This window comes from Ahaetulla prasina, chromosome 15, assembly GCF_028640845.1.
Source record: "Ahaetulla prasina isolate Xishuangbanna chromosome 15, ASM2864084v1, whole genome shotgun sequence".
Taxonomy (NCBI): domain Eukaryota; kingdom Metazoa; phylum Chordata; class Lepidosauria; order Squamata; family Colubridae; genus Ahaetulla; species Ahaetulla prasina.
The window spans coordinates 15,346,008-15,360,663 of NC_080553.1; the positions used below are offsets into that span (position 1 = coordinate 15,346,008).

The 14,656-nt window shown below is 45.4% G+C and overlaps 1 protein-coding gene across 6 annotated transcripts in view; it reads right to left on the reverse strand.

Annotated features, from left to right (window-relative positions):
- Positions 1-14,656, reverse strand: part of NF2 (NF2, moesin-ezrin-radixin like (MERLIN) tumor suppressor) — an 81,368-nt gene that overhangs the window by 16,822 nt on the left and 49,890 nt on the right. For 4 of the 6 annotated variants that reach the window (XM_058158398.1, XM_058158401.1, XM_058158402.1 and 1 more), the window contains 2 exons: positions 8,072-8,202; positions 6,083-6,242 (listed from right to left, as the gene is read on the reverse strand). In XM_058158398.1, coding sequence (XP_058014381.1) covers positions 6,083-6,242; positions 8,072-8,202 — 291 coding nt within the window. The remainder of the gene's footprint in view (positions 1-6,082; positions 6,243-8,071; positions 8,203-14,656) is intronic. The other 2 variants (XM_058158400.1, XM_058158403.1) reach the window with 1 other exon arrangement.

The following is a 14,656-nucleotide window of genomic DNA, read 5'->3' on the forward strand; positions in this document are numbered from 1 at the left end:
GACCAAGGCTTCTCAGAAACTGAGTTTGGTTAGGAAACATGGCATCTGTCGGTGTGGTTTTTACACGTGAAATAAGTGCCTTTAAGGTCAGCCGGGTTCGAGACGCCCCCTTGACACCTACAAGCTGTTGGAGAAGATCCACCTTTGAAAAAGGTGGTGTCGTGTCCCACTCCTCCTCCGGCGGCTGGGTCTGGGAAGTCTGTATCAAGCGTGGCCACGAAGCCTCTGCAGCTTTGCCAAATTCCTGTCAGAGTTCTCAGGGCAGGCAGGAATCCAAGGTGTGACTTCAGCAACCAGATGAGACTTTGCCTGACTCAAGGAATGCCAGAAAGCAGATCCTTTATATAGGCCATGGGATGTGGCTCCATGACTCAGCACTTATCCAGGCCTGCCCCTCCCTCCCTTTTGCTGACGTCACCTCTCCATTCTCCGGAAGCGTGGATCTCTCCACTCTTCGTCTGCCTGCCCAGCTGCCGGCAATTCTAGCTCGTGGCTGGCTTCATGCTCATCATGCTCACACGCTGTGTGTGTGTGGGGGGAAGGTTTATTTGCTCAGTCTGTCCGGGCATGGTGCCAGGACTGGGGGCTGGAGGCATGCCAGGCCATTCGTCTGCACTATCAGTTTCTGGCTGAGATAGCAGGAGATGGGAGGGGCCTGGCTGCGGAGAGGGGGGCGGGCGAGGCACAACAGATGTGGGGGGGGGGTTACTTGCATTGTTTGAAGCCCGCTTCCTTCTCCCTTCCCTTTGTCCCTTTGGCCCAAGTGTATCCTGGTGCTTTTAAGACTATAAGCCAGAAGAGGAGAGAAAAGTCTCACTGCTAATATGCTTTCTGAGCTCTTCGGCGCAAACATCACAGTTTAAAAATACTTTTTAAATCCAATAAAGAAATGGAACTGTACTCCTCCGTCTTCAACAGGAGGATCTTGCTGCCCCAACCCGAAGGTGGCAGCAGGATGATCCCTGCTTTGGTAACATCATTTTCTTAAAAGAAGAGAAAATCAATATTCTGTGCGTCCTTTTCTCTCTGTCTTTCTCTCTCTCTCTCTGTTTCTTCTGTTTGTCTGTCTCATCTCTTTCTCTCTGTGTCTTTCTCTCCTATCACTTCTTCCTCTATCTCTCTCTTTCTCTCCTATCTCTCTCTCCTATCTGTCTCATCTCTTTCTTTCTATCCCTTTCTTGTTTGTCTCTCATATCTCTCTCTCTCTGTCTCCTATCCATCTCTTCTGTCTCATCTATCCATTTCTTTCTCTCTCTCTCTCTCTTTCTTCTGTTTGTTTGTCTCATCTCTCTTTCTCTATCTATCATTTCTTCCTCTATCTCTCTTTCTGTATTTCTCTGTCTCATCTATCTCTCTCTCTCTCTATCTATCTCTTGTCTCATCTCTCTTTTTCTTCTGTCTAATCTCTCCTTCTCTCTGTCTTTCTCTCCTATCACTTCTTCCTCTTCTATCTCTCTGTATTTCTCTTTCTCTATCTCATCTCTCTCTTTCTCACTCTGTCTTTCTCTCCTGTCTATTTCTTCTATCTCTCTCATCTGTCTTTTTCTCTGTCTCTTTATCTCTTCTATCTCTGTCTCATCTTTCTTTCTCCCCTTTTCTTTCTGTCTTTCTCTATCTCTTCTGCTTCACATCTCTCCCTCCCTCTCTCTCCCTCTCTCTCACACACACACACAACACCCACCAAAGCATACTTATATATGTACACATACAAATTAAAAGGCAGAAGAAAAATTGCTATAAATTTCTTCCTTCATATTTGCATGACAATACCGTCTGCTAATATTCCCCACTCTGGCAAATAAACCATCCAGTGACCTCTCCGTTGTAGGGGGTCATCCGGCAATAATTGCAATAAAAAAATCAGATGAAAATCCTCTGGTCCTGGTTATGGAAAGGCTGAGCTGGTTAGGCCTGACCTACATCCCTGGCCTCTGGGGACAATACATGAAATATCAATAAGCTACATCATGAGCCTCAAGCTCTTTTGAGAGGAAAGTGGTTTTTCTTTTTTTTAAAAAAATAATATTCTTTTTAATATATAACAATTTTCCGCTGGACTCATACGGGATTTGTTTCGCAAAAGGCATATTTATCTGCTAAAAACAGAGAAATTCTTCATTTAGGAGCTTGCCCCCCTCTGGATGATGGGTGGCTGGAAAAAACACGCAAGAGAAAGTTCCTGAGAGTAAAGGCAATTGAAGCAGTGGACGGACTTGCCTTCAGAGGCTACCGGGGGGGGGGGCGCTCCATCGCTGGTGGCTTTTACGAAGAGGCTGGACAGCGGTTTGTCTGGAATGCTGGGATGGGGGGGTCTCCTGCCTGAGCAGGGGGTTGGACTAGAAGACCTCCAAGGTCCCTTCCAACTGTTATTCTGTTGTGTTGTGTTATGTTTTGAATCATTCTGTCTGTCTGCTATTATATCTATCTATCTATCTATCTATATCTAACTTTCTATTAGTATCATATCTATTTATCATATCTATCTATCATATTTATATATCTATCACTATCATATCTATATCGATCATATCTACTATATTTATCTACCTATCATATCTATCACTATCATATCTATCCATCCATCCATCCATCCATCCATCCATCTAATCTCTTTATATCTCTCCATCCATCTAATCTATCTTCTATCTATTTTTATATCTAATCTATCTATCTATCTATCATCTATCTTTCTATCTATCTTTCTATCTATCTCTATCTATCTATCAATCTATCTATCATCCATCCATCCATCCATCTCTATCCATTTATCATCTATCAATCTAATCAATCTATCAATCAATCTCTCTCCATCTTTCTCTCTCTCTCTCATCTCTCATCTATCAATCCATCCATCCATCCATCCATCTATCTATCTATCTATCTATCTATCTATCTATCTATCTATCTATCTATCTATCTATCTATCTATCTATCTATCTATCTATCTATCTATCATCTATCTGTCATGTATCTATTATCTATCTATCTATCTCTCTATCTCTCTCTCTCTCTCTCTCTCTACCTACCTACCTATCACTATCTTAACTATTTATCATCATATCTATATCTATCTTCATCTTCATCATCTTTTATCTATTTATTTATCTATATGTCATCATCATATCTACCTACCTACCTACCTATCCATCAAATAGAAAATACAGGAATCCCAAAAGCTAACCTTTGCAAACATCCCCTGCCCTAGCTTAACTAATAATATTTCACAATTCTGGGGCTCCAATCAGCATGCCCAATCTTTTTTTTTTAATTTTTTGCTTTTGGGGAAAGGACGTACTTGTCAGGGTGGCTCACGTAAAGAGAATTTCTGTATTCCACAAGCTTCAGGAGATCACTGGTAACCGACAACCCCTCCTCCTCCCCCACTCCACTGGTCTCTTTAGCTCCATTTCTGTCCTCACCGAGGCAGAAGGAAGGCAGAAGAAACAGGGATTTGCCGGTAATCTGCCTGTCTCATCCAAATGTCCAGCCTTCCTGCACACTCCTGGGTGGCCTCAAGAGAGAGAGAGAGAGAGAGAGAGAGAGAGAGAGAGAGAGAGAGAGAGAGAGAGAGGGAGAGAGAGAGAGAGAGGGAGGGAGGGAGGGAGAGAGAGAGAGAGAGAGAGAGAGAGAGAGAGAGAGAGAGAGAGAGAGAGAGGGAGAGAGAGAGAAACCGGGAAGGCAGGCAGGCTCAGGAGGGTGGCCCTAGAGAAGGGATCGGCTAGTCTGCCCCTCCCTCCGGTATCCTCAAAGGCGGGCTTCTTTTGAACCCGCTTCTCTTTTCCTTGGGAAAGGAAACAGACGACACATTCACCTTAGCGGGCGAAGGGCGAAGGGACAACAAGCGCTCTCTTTCCTTTTCTACTAATAGAGAGGGGTTTAATCTCCCCCCCCCCCCGCCCTTCTCCTTTTCATCTTTCGAGTTCTCTAGAGCAGGAGAACTGCTCCCGGGAACTGCATCCCTCCCGGGAACTGCATCCCTGCTCCTTTTCATCTTTCGATTTCTCTAGAGCAGGAATTCACGGGGGTCCCGTCTCCACTGTCCTACTGAAGCAAGGAAGGAATCGAGGGGGTTTGGGGTGTTGTTGTTTTTTTGCCCCAGCAAGCTCGTTTTACAAGAATTTTCCTTTTATTTTATGCTCAGATCAACAACCTGGACCGGAGGGGAGGGGAGGGGAGAGAGGAGAGGAGAGGAAGGAAGGTGGGGAAGTAGGGAGGGAGGAAGGAAAGGAGAGAGGATGGGATGGAATGGAATGGAATGGAAAGGGAAAATAGGGGAGGGGAAGGGGAGGGAGGGAGGAAGGAAGGAAGGAAGGAAGGGAGAGAGGATGAGATGGGAAGGGAAGGGAGAAGAGGAAGGAAGGAAGGGAGAGAGAGAGGGTGGGATGGGATGGGAAGGGAAGGGAGAAGAGGAAGGAAGGGAAGAGACAGGGAGGAAGGAAGGAAGGAAGGGATGGGAGAAGAGGAAGGGAGGGAGAGGAGGAGGAGGAGGATGGGAAGGGAAGAGGGGAAGAGGAGAGGAGAGAGGAGAGGAGGGAGGGAGGGAGGAGGAGGAGAGGAGAGGAGAGGAGAGAGGAGAGGAGAGGAGAGGAGAGGAGAAGAGAGGAGAAGAGAAGAGAAGAGAAGAGAAGAGAAGAGAAGAGAAAGTTTCTACTGATTAGTTGCTAAACCCAATTTCCCTGCTCTGTTTCTCCTGCTTGAGCAAGGTTCAAAGATAGCTTTCTGAAATGCAGTTTTTAATCTGTGTAGAGATTGTCCTTCTCATCAAAGGTCATGGCATTCACCAGTCACACGCAGTCTGAACAGCCAAATACACACACACACACACACCACCCTATTATCCCCCCCCCCCCGACATGGAAAGGTACTTGGGTTAATTCAAGAAAATTTGGAGCAGGAAGGAAACCAGAAATTCTTTTAGGAAGGGATTTTGTTTGCGATCTTGTAAAGACACATTCGGAGAGGCAACGCCTGTACGAGAAAAATCTTAAGGCTTCTTTCAATTTCGCCAGCCGAGTTTGCTCATCTTGTGGGGTTGTGGATCATGTTTCTCCACTTTGTCCGTTTTAAGGTGGATGGGGTTCCTATCCCAGAATTCCCTTCAATTCTGAAGACGCTCCTTGAATGAGAAGCAAAGGATTTTCAAGGGTGGGGGGGGGAAACATCCAGTTTCGCTTCTCATCCGAGAAGCTTCTTCAGCTCCGACCGGATGGTGGGGAACGGAAGGATTGATAGTCCTTGCAGAGAGCTGGTCATTTGCATCCTCTGAGAGGGTCGTTGAGGCCGCTTGGAGGTTTGTCTGTTTCCTCAGGATCACCTGACTGGCGCCAGTGGGTATGGAGTGGGTATGGAGCCTTCTTGGAACTGATGAAAGGACTGTCGTAGATAGACGATGTCGTATCCCTCCCTCTGTGTTGAGAGAGAGGGCTGTTCAATTTGGACATCGGTGGCCTCTTTGACCCCTCTTTCAAACCAGCCATCCTCTGGGGGCCTCAACGACTTTCTAAAAAGGATTTCAAATGACCAGCTGTCTGCAAGGACTATAAATCGGGGGTAAAATCCAGCAGGTTCCGACAGATTCTGACAAACCGGCAGCGGAAATTTTGAGCCGTTCGGAGAACCGGCAAATACCACCTCTGGCTGGCCCCAGAGTGGGGCGGGAATGGAGATCTTTGCAATATCCTTCCCCCCCCCCCCCCGGGAGTAGGGTGGGAATGGGGATTTTGCAGTATCCTTTCCCCGCCACGCCCACCAAGCCACGCCCCCCCCCCCAAAAAAAATTTAAATTTCACCACTGCTATAAATCCTTCCGTTCCCCACCATCCGGTCAGAGCTGAAGAAGCTTCTCGGATGAGAAGCGAAACGTCTTCAAAGAAACAACCAGGAAGTCCGGTGGCCTCTTTGGGACAACCACGACCTGGATGACAGAGAATCTCCATAGACATCAGGAATTGTCAGAATTGCCAAAGGTTGCGGAATGCCCTCCTTCCCGTGTGCAACTCTCAAGAATTCCCACCCAGCTTGGGGACACCACGTCAGAAAAGGCGACGGCTGGCCATTTCGAAAGAGCCAGGAGAGCAATTACCTTCTTAATGGTGTTGTGTTTGCTATTCCCCCGGTCATGGTTCTCGCTGTGCAGGATGTCCATGGTCGTCTCCCTCTCCTTCAGTTTCAGAGCTTCGATCTCGGTCTTTAACTCGTTCAGCTGCTCCTGGAGATGTTTGCTCTTCTCCATATATTCGACTCTGGGCAGAGGCAAAGAAACTGCCGTGAGCTGGCACAGAAGTTATTTCTGCATCCATCCATCCATCCATCCATCCAACCATCATCTATCAATATCTATCATCTTCCTATCATCTAATCTATCTATCTAATCCATCCATCTATCTTTCTTTATATCCCATCCATCCATCCATTCATCCGTCTATCCATCCGTCTATCCATCCAATCCACCTTCTATCTATCTTTATATCTAATCCATCTCTCTCTCTTTCTATCTATCTAATCCATCTTCTATCTTTATATCTAATCCATCTATCTATCCATCCATCCAATTCATCCATCCATCCATCCATCATCTATCAATATCTATCATCTTCCTATCATCTAATCTATCTAATCCATCCATCTATCTTTCTTTATATCCCATCCATCCATCCATTCATCCGTCTATCCATCCGTCTATCCATCCAATCCACCTTCTATCTATCTTTATATCTAATCCATCTCTCTCTCTTTCTATCTAATCCATCTTCTATCTTTATATCTAATCCATCTATCTATCCATCCATCCAATTCATCCATCCATCCATCCATCCATCATCTATCAATAGCTATCATCTTCCTAACATCTATCTATCTAATCCATCCATCTATCTTTCTTTATATCTAATCCATCCATCCATCTATATTTATATCCCATCCATCCATTCATCCGTCTATCCAACCATCTATCCATCCAATCCATCTTCTATCTATCTTTATATCTAATCCATCTTTATATCTAATCCATCTCTCTTTCTCTCTCTCTCTCTCTCTAATCCATCTTCTATCTTTATATCTAATCCATCTATCTATCCATCCATCCATTGAATTCATCCATCCATCCATCCATCCATCCTTCAATCAATCAATCTATCTATCTATTTATCTATCTATCATCTATCTAATCCATCTTCTATCTTTATATATCATCCATCTATCCATCCATCCATCCATCCATCCATCCAATCCATCTTCTATCTATCTTTATATCTAATCCATCTTTATATCTAATCCATCTCTCTTTCTCTCTCTCTCTCTATCTAATCCATCTATCTTTATATCTAATCCATCTATCTATCCATCCATCCATTTAATTCATCCATCCATCCATCCTTCAATCAATCAATCAATCAATCTATCTATCTATCTATTTATCTATCTATCTATCATCTATCTAATCCATCTTCTATCTTTATATATCATCCATCTATCCATCCATCCATCCATCCATCCATCCAATCCATCTTCTATCTATCTTTATATGTAATCCATCTATCCGTCCATGCATCCATCCATCCAATTCATCTATCTATCTATCTATCTATCTATCTATCTATCTATCTATCTATCTATCTATCTATCTATCTATCTATCTATCTATCTATCTATCTATCCATCCATCCATCCATCCATCCATCCATCCATCTATCCCATCTTCTATCTTTATATCTAATCTATCTATCCATCCATCCATCCATAATCTATCATCTATGTGTCATTTATCGTCTGTCTGTCTGCCTGCCTCATGGTAGCCCCATGTAGAGCGCATTGCAGTAGTTCAAACATAAGATGACCAGGGCACGAGTGACTGAGCAGAGGGACAAAATGATCCGAGAAAGCCAATACCTTGATGCTAACATCAAAACCAAGAGGCGGGCTTTGTCAAGCAGCTGCTCTGCCAATCGTTGGCTTTTCAGCTTCCTGCATTTTGCTCTCAACCTGGCGGAAAACCTTCCCGCATCCTTCCCGCAAGAAGAGGTCGAGGAAGGCCGAGGAAGAGTTACTGGGATGAAGTAATAAGAGGACTCACTTCTCCTTCTCGATCTCCATGGACAACCGCTTCATGTCATTATCCTTGAAGTCAAAGGAGAGGCTTTCACTAATTATGCCAAATGTTGACATGTCAGCGGGCAAGGCGGCTGTGCTTGCGTTCGTCGGCTGCTGAGGACAAAATAAGAGATTAATTCACCATAAGGGCGAATAGCTGTAGCTCAGGTGTAGGAGGAGGAGGAGGGTGAAGGTTCATTCTCCAAGCTTGTGGGTTGGAGTCAAGGGTGAAATGCTCCCGGTTCTGACCGGATCAGTTGATCCGGTAGCGATGGCGGCGGGTGGTTCAGAGAACCAGTAGCAAAAATCCCTGCCCGCCCCCCGCCCAGGCCCACCCAATCACCCGGTCGCCCGCTTGCCGCTTCTTTCCGGCTCGCTCATTTTTCCTGCCCGAATGGAAGGAATCGGCCGAATAGGTTGTAAAAAAATGCTTTTAAAAGGTAAAAAAAAAAAAAGGCTCCAACGATCACAGCTGAGCCGCGCGATCGGCAGAATTACTTTTACTTTTAAAAGCATTTTTTTTAACAACCTATTCAGCCGAATGGGTATAATTGGTATAATCAGAATATTGTAAATTGTAATGGATTAAATTGAAATGAAGAAACAACAAAAAGATGAAAGCCACGAAGAAGATACCCGAGATGTCACACGGAAGGAATGACTGACGTATTAAATGTTTGTTTGTTTATAAAATAAAATAAAAATATTTTTTAAAAAAAACAACGTCTGGAGGCAAGTCGTTCCACTGGTTCATTCTTCTCATGGTCAGAAAAATTCTAGGTTTGACCTCTTTTTGACCAGTTTCCATCAGGAAGGGGAGTTTTTTGTTTTTTTTTAAAGAAATGCAATATGGAAGCATTTCCAACTGGCAAATGAGAAGGACAGGTGTGCTGTCAAACAGACGCCGGCCCCCTGTGCTTAGGACAAAGGCCACCTATTTCCCTGACAGCTTGGACCAAAAAAAAAGGATCTTGTTAGGCAGACAAAAGCTCTTTTAAGCCAATGCAACCCAGCCAATTTGTCGTAACAAGGGGAAGCATGACACGTTCACTGCTGGCTCCCATCCTCTTTCGAGAAAGCGGCTGGGCTCACCTATTAAAAGTAAAGGTTCCCCTTGCACATCTGTGCTAGTCGTTGCCGACTCTAGGGGGCGGTGCTCATCTCCGCTTCGAAGCCGAAGAGCCAGCGCTGTCCGAAGACGCCTCCGGGGTCATGCGGCCGCCATGAGTCAACACCAAAGGCGCACGGAACGCGGTTCCCTTCCCACCAAAGGTGGTCCCTATTTTTCTACTTGCATTTTTTTAACCTGCTTTCAAACTGCTAGGTTGGCAGAAGCTGGGACAAGTCACGGGAGCTCACCCCGTTACATGGCACTAGGGATTCGAACCGCTGAACTGCCAACCTTTCGATTGACGCACTCAGCGTCTTAGCCACTAAGTCACCGCGTGCCGAGCACCTATTAGGAAGAGAAAATTGCTGGCACAGCTGGGCCCTGCAGACGGAGATTCTCGGCTTGCTCTCTGGCAGCGGCTAAGAAGCTACGACTCAGAGCAGGGGGTGTCAAAACTCGATTTCATTGAGGGCCGTGTCAGGGTTGTGTTTGACCTGGGTGGGTGGGGCCAGGGTGGGCGTGGCCAGTTCGACATCACTCATATCGGGGAGGGGGGCCCATGTGCTAAGGCAGAACTTCTCTAAGATCCTCCCTCACATTACAATCTCCTCTTTATCTCTTTCAATTCTTCTCCGCCCTCCCTCCCTCCCTCCTTTCCTCCCTTATAGTCTTTCTCTTTCTCTTTTTCAATTCTTATCCTTCCTTCCTCCTTTCCTCCCTTATAATCTTGCTCTTTATCTCTTTCAATTCTTCTTCCTTCCTTCCTTCCTTCCCTCCCTCCCTTTCTTCCCTCCTTCCAGCAGGTTCTGACAGGTTCTGGAGAACCGGTAGCGGAAATTTTGAGTAGTTTGGAGAACCGGCAAATACCACCTCTGGCTGGTCCCAGAGTGGGGCAGGAATGGGAATTTTGCAGTATCCTTCCCCTGCCACGCCCACCAAGCCACACCACACCCACCAAGCCACGCCCACAGAACCGGTAGTAAACAAAAAATTGGATTTCACCGAGCGCAACCCAAATATGGGAAGGAGCCTACTGCTTCCGCTTTTGCCTTTCAGCCCCAATCCAGTGGCCTTCGCAGGCAGTGGCTTTCGCGACAAACGACTGTGTTAAATTTATATTTAATTTACATTTAAATGCAGTATCCTTCCCCCTGGAGTGGGGTGAGAATGGAGATTTTGTAGTATCCTTCCCCTGGAGTGGGGAGGGAATGGGGATTTTGCAGTATCCTTCCCCTGGAGTGGGGAGGGAATGGGGATTTTGCAGTATCCTTCCCCTGGGATTGGGAGGGAATGGGGATTTTGCAGTATCCTTCCCCTGGAGTGGGGAAGGAATGGAGCTTTTGCAGTATCCTTCCCCTGGAGTTTTGGAGGTAATGGGGATTTTGCAGTATCCTTCCCCAGGAGTGGGGCAGGAATGGGGATTTTGCAGTATCCTTCCCCAGGAGTGGGGCAGGAATGGGAATTTTGCAGTATCCTTCCCCTGCCACGCCCACCAAGCCACACCACACCCACCAAGCCACGCCCACAGAACCGGTAGTAAACAAAAAATTGGATTTCACCGAGCGCAACCCAAATATGGGAAGGAGCCTACTGCTTCCGCTTTTGCCTTTCAGCCCCAATCCAGTGGCCTTCGCAGGCAGTGGCTTTCGCGACAAACGACTGTGTTAAATTTATATTTAATTTACATTTAAATTTAATCAGGAAGGCTAGTTCCCAGCACTGATCGGGTTCAAATTCAGATTTGGCATCTTGCAATGGAGCTGTAAAAATTCCCGCTGTAGCACAGGGACAACCGGGGGGGCTGAGTAGAAGGGAAACCCTGGCTAGCCTAGGTTCATTAGGTCTGTGCTTTTAAAAAGCTTCAGAAATGATTGCACAGAGCCTCGGGGAATCTGGAGGAGGAGAAAAAAAAATAAACCCATTAAATTCCAGCCACTTTGGTCCTGGCTTGTTTAAAACTCTTGCTCAAGGTGATGCAGCAACAAAGACGAATTGTAAGAGCTGGAGGGGCTGGGAAACGGCTATAAAAGCAGTCCGCTTAAAGATCTTATTTAACGAACAGCGTTCTGACCTAGGCTTTCCCAAGATCATGAAGCAGACTCCTTGTCCCGACAAAAAACCTCTTTTTATTAAGTGACTGTGAATTCCTCTCATTCACATCCAGCAAAGTCTTTCAAGGGAGAATTTACAGTCACAGCCCTTATCGGGCTCGGAGACCTGCCAGGCCGATATCTTCAAAACTTGGCAAGAAATCTCTTGAGAGTCATGAACCAATCAAGCGAACTAATAGTCTCCTGCAAACTCCCCTCCCCTTTCGCTCCTCTTTATTCCCTATGAGAGGGGCCATTCAACGTCCACCTGTGGCCTTACTCCCAAGTCGACCCTTGTTCTTTAGCTGTTCCCTTCGTCTGGCAACTCTGCGCATGGGCACGCCGGGAACAGGCTCCAGCTGTTCTTCTGCCTGATGTCTGACTCCGAAGGCAGCTGATACCTATCAGACGGCCCTGGCCCCCTCTCTGCCTCCGACGCAGAGCCCTCATCAGAGCCTTCCCGAGACTCCACGACTGGCCCATGTTCCTCCCCAACCTCCTCACTGTCCTAATCTGCTGCCAGCTCTGCTGGCCACTGGCGGGCCACAGCAAACAGAGATCTCGCTCTCCCCCACGAAAAGGAGTTGATAAATGATGCCAGGTTTCTCCTTAAAATCTTGATTAAATGGAGGGCGAGAATGGGGCGTGAAGGATTTGATGGCTCCTGATTGAAGTGGGCTTCATCCCCATTTGAAAAACTCGTTCTGCCTTTCGATCAGGAAGGCTTGGCTGGGTTTTTGATGGGTTTTTTTGGTTTGTTTGTCACTGTCGGACACATATTCGCATCGGCAACACCCATCATCGGAAATCGGCCTTTCAGGATGAATGTGTCTACCCGGAGGAAAAGATGAAAAGGGGAAACGGAGGACAATCTCAAGGGTGTCACCAAAGAAGGGATTCACAATTGCCAACTCCCAAGACAGACAGACAGGATGGATAGATGGATGAATAGATGGATGAATAGATGGACAGATAGACAGAGATGATCAATAGAGATGTTTTCCAAAGCACCGGAAGGCCAGACAAGGAATAATGGATGGAAACTGAACAAGGAGAGATTCAACCTAGAAATAAGGAGAAATTTTCTGAATTTTCTGAAAACCATCAACCCATGGAACAGAATTTGCCTTCGGAAGTTGTGGGAGCTTCATCCCTGGAAGCTTTCAAGAAGAGACTGGACTGCCATTTGTCAGAGACGGTGTAGGGTCTCCTGCTTGGGCAGGGGGTTGGACTAGATGACCTACAAGGTCCCTTCCAACTCTGTTAATCTCAATTTGTCTAAAATGATCAAAGGCCTGGAGACTAAAACATACGATGAACGGTTGCAAGAACTGGGCCTGGTTAGTCTAGTGAAGAGAAGGACCAGGGGAAACACAATAGCAGTCTTCCAATATTTGAGGGGCTGCCACAGAGAGGAGGAAGGGGGTCAAGCTATTTCCCAAAGCACCCGAAGGCCAGACAAGGAATAATGGATGGAAACTGACCCAGGAGAGATTCAACCTAGAAATAAGGAGGAACTTTCTGACAGTGAGAACAATCAGCCGATGGAACAGAAGTTGCCTTCAGAAGTTGTGGGAGCTTCATCACTGGAGGCTTTCAAGAAAAGATTGGACTGCCATTCATCAGAAATGGTATAAGGGTCTCCTGCTTGAACAGGGGGTTGGACTAGATGACCTATCAGATCCCTTCCAGCTCTGTTAATCTGTTCAAAACTAAACTTGTATGCCGCCCGAGTTTCAGTGACTCTGGGCAGCTGAATGAGGCAATGAATCAATGCCTTTCTTTAAAACAGACTCTTCCAGATATTTAACTTCGTTTACATGTTCTCGGCCCACCTATATTCCGGACCTTCTTCCTGCCAGCGGTTACCGAAGAACATTAATTTTATCGCACTCTGCTTTTTTTTTTTTTAACTCTCCTTACTTTTTGCACTGGTCATTCCTTTCCTACTCAGCCGAGGTGGTTTTTTTTTATGAGAGAATCAGTCTCTGGACAATTGCACTTCTGAGCTGTTTTAAACTGGCTTAATTTTTAACTTTTAATTTTTAAATTCTGAAATTTGAATTTTAATAATTTTAAATGGGGGTATTGTGTTTTACTGGGGTCAATTTGACGGTTTTATATTTAAACGTTTAAATTTGTTGGCCACTATATAATATGTTATTTTAATTTGTTGTTTTAATATTGTATATTGTATATTTTTAACTTGGCTGTACACCGCCCTGAGTCCTTCGGGAGAAGGGCGGTATAAAAGTCTAAATAATAAATAAATAAATAATAAATAAATAAATAAATAAATAAACAAACCAGCAGACCCGGAATGATTCGTGCTCCCAGCAAAAGAAGAACGAAAAACGGGAGGGTGGGAATTGTAAAAGGTAACAGGAAACCGTTCCATAACAACGAGGGAGTCTCCGGGCTAATAAATACAATTTTTTTTTTTTCAAGATGGAAAACAGAGTTTTTGGTTGTGGGGTTTTTTTTGGCTCCTCTTTAAAGCCCAGCTGCCTTGCATTTCAATCGGAGATCTCCTTATGTTTGCTACCATTAAGGGGATAAAGAGATTTAAGCAGATCATCCGCACGCTGGAACCTCCGAGAAGAGATGCCCGGATTTCACTAATTCTGGAAACGTTGATTGCACGCAGTAGGCCAAATCTTTTAAGAAGCGCGTGCACGCACGCACACACAAACACACACACACCAAGATCATGAAAAGATCATCAGCGCATCTTTCCGGTTCGTCTTTCTTTTTCAAGGATGATATATTTTTCTTTCTTTCTTACAGCCGTTGCTATCGGCACCGAGGAATTCAAAATAGCCCCAAATAGCATCCCATGAGAATCGAGAATGTCCTTTTAAAGAGATTTTTTTTTATCTAGCCCTCGCGGGCTTCACAGGATATCGCTTACACCCTTAAGGAGGGAAGCATTTTCTTCCGAAGGCGGTAAAATGAGAACCCCCCAGATTGTTGGGGTTTGCAAGAGGCTGACTCTGTAAACCGCTGAGAGAGGGCTGCAAAAGCACCGTGAAGCGGTATAAAAGTGCTACTGTTATTGTTCTTTCTCCCTTCCTCGCTCCTTTCCTCCCTTATAATCTTTCTCTTTATCTTTCTTCTCCTTCCTTCCTTCCTTCCCTCCTTTCCTCCCTTATAACCTTTCTCTTTATCTCTTTCAATTCTTCTCCTTACTTCCTTCCTTTCCTTCCCTCCCTCCTTTCCTCCTTTATAATCTTTCTATCTCTTTCTTCTCCTTCCTTCCTTCCTTCCCTCCCTCCTTTCCTCCATTATAATCTTTCTCTTTATCTCTTTCAATTCTTCTCCTTCCTTCCTTCCTTCCTTTCTTTCCTTCCTTCCCTCCCTCCAGTAT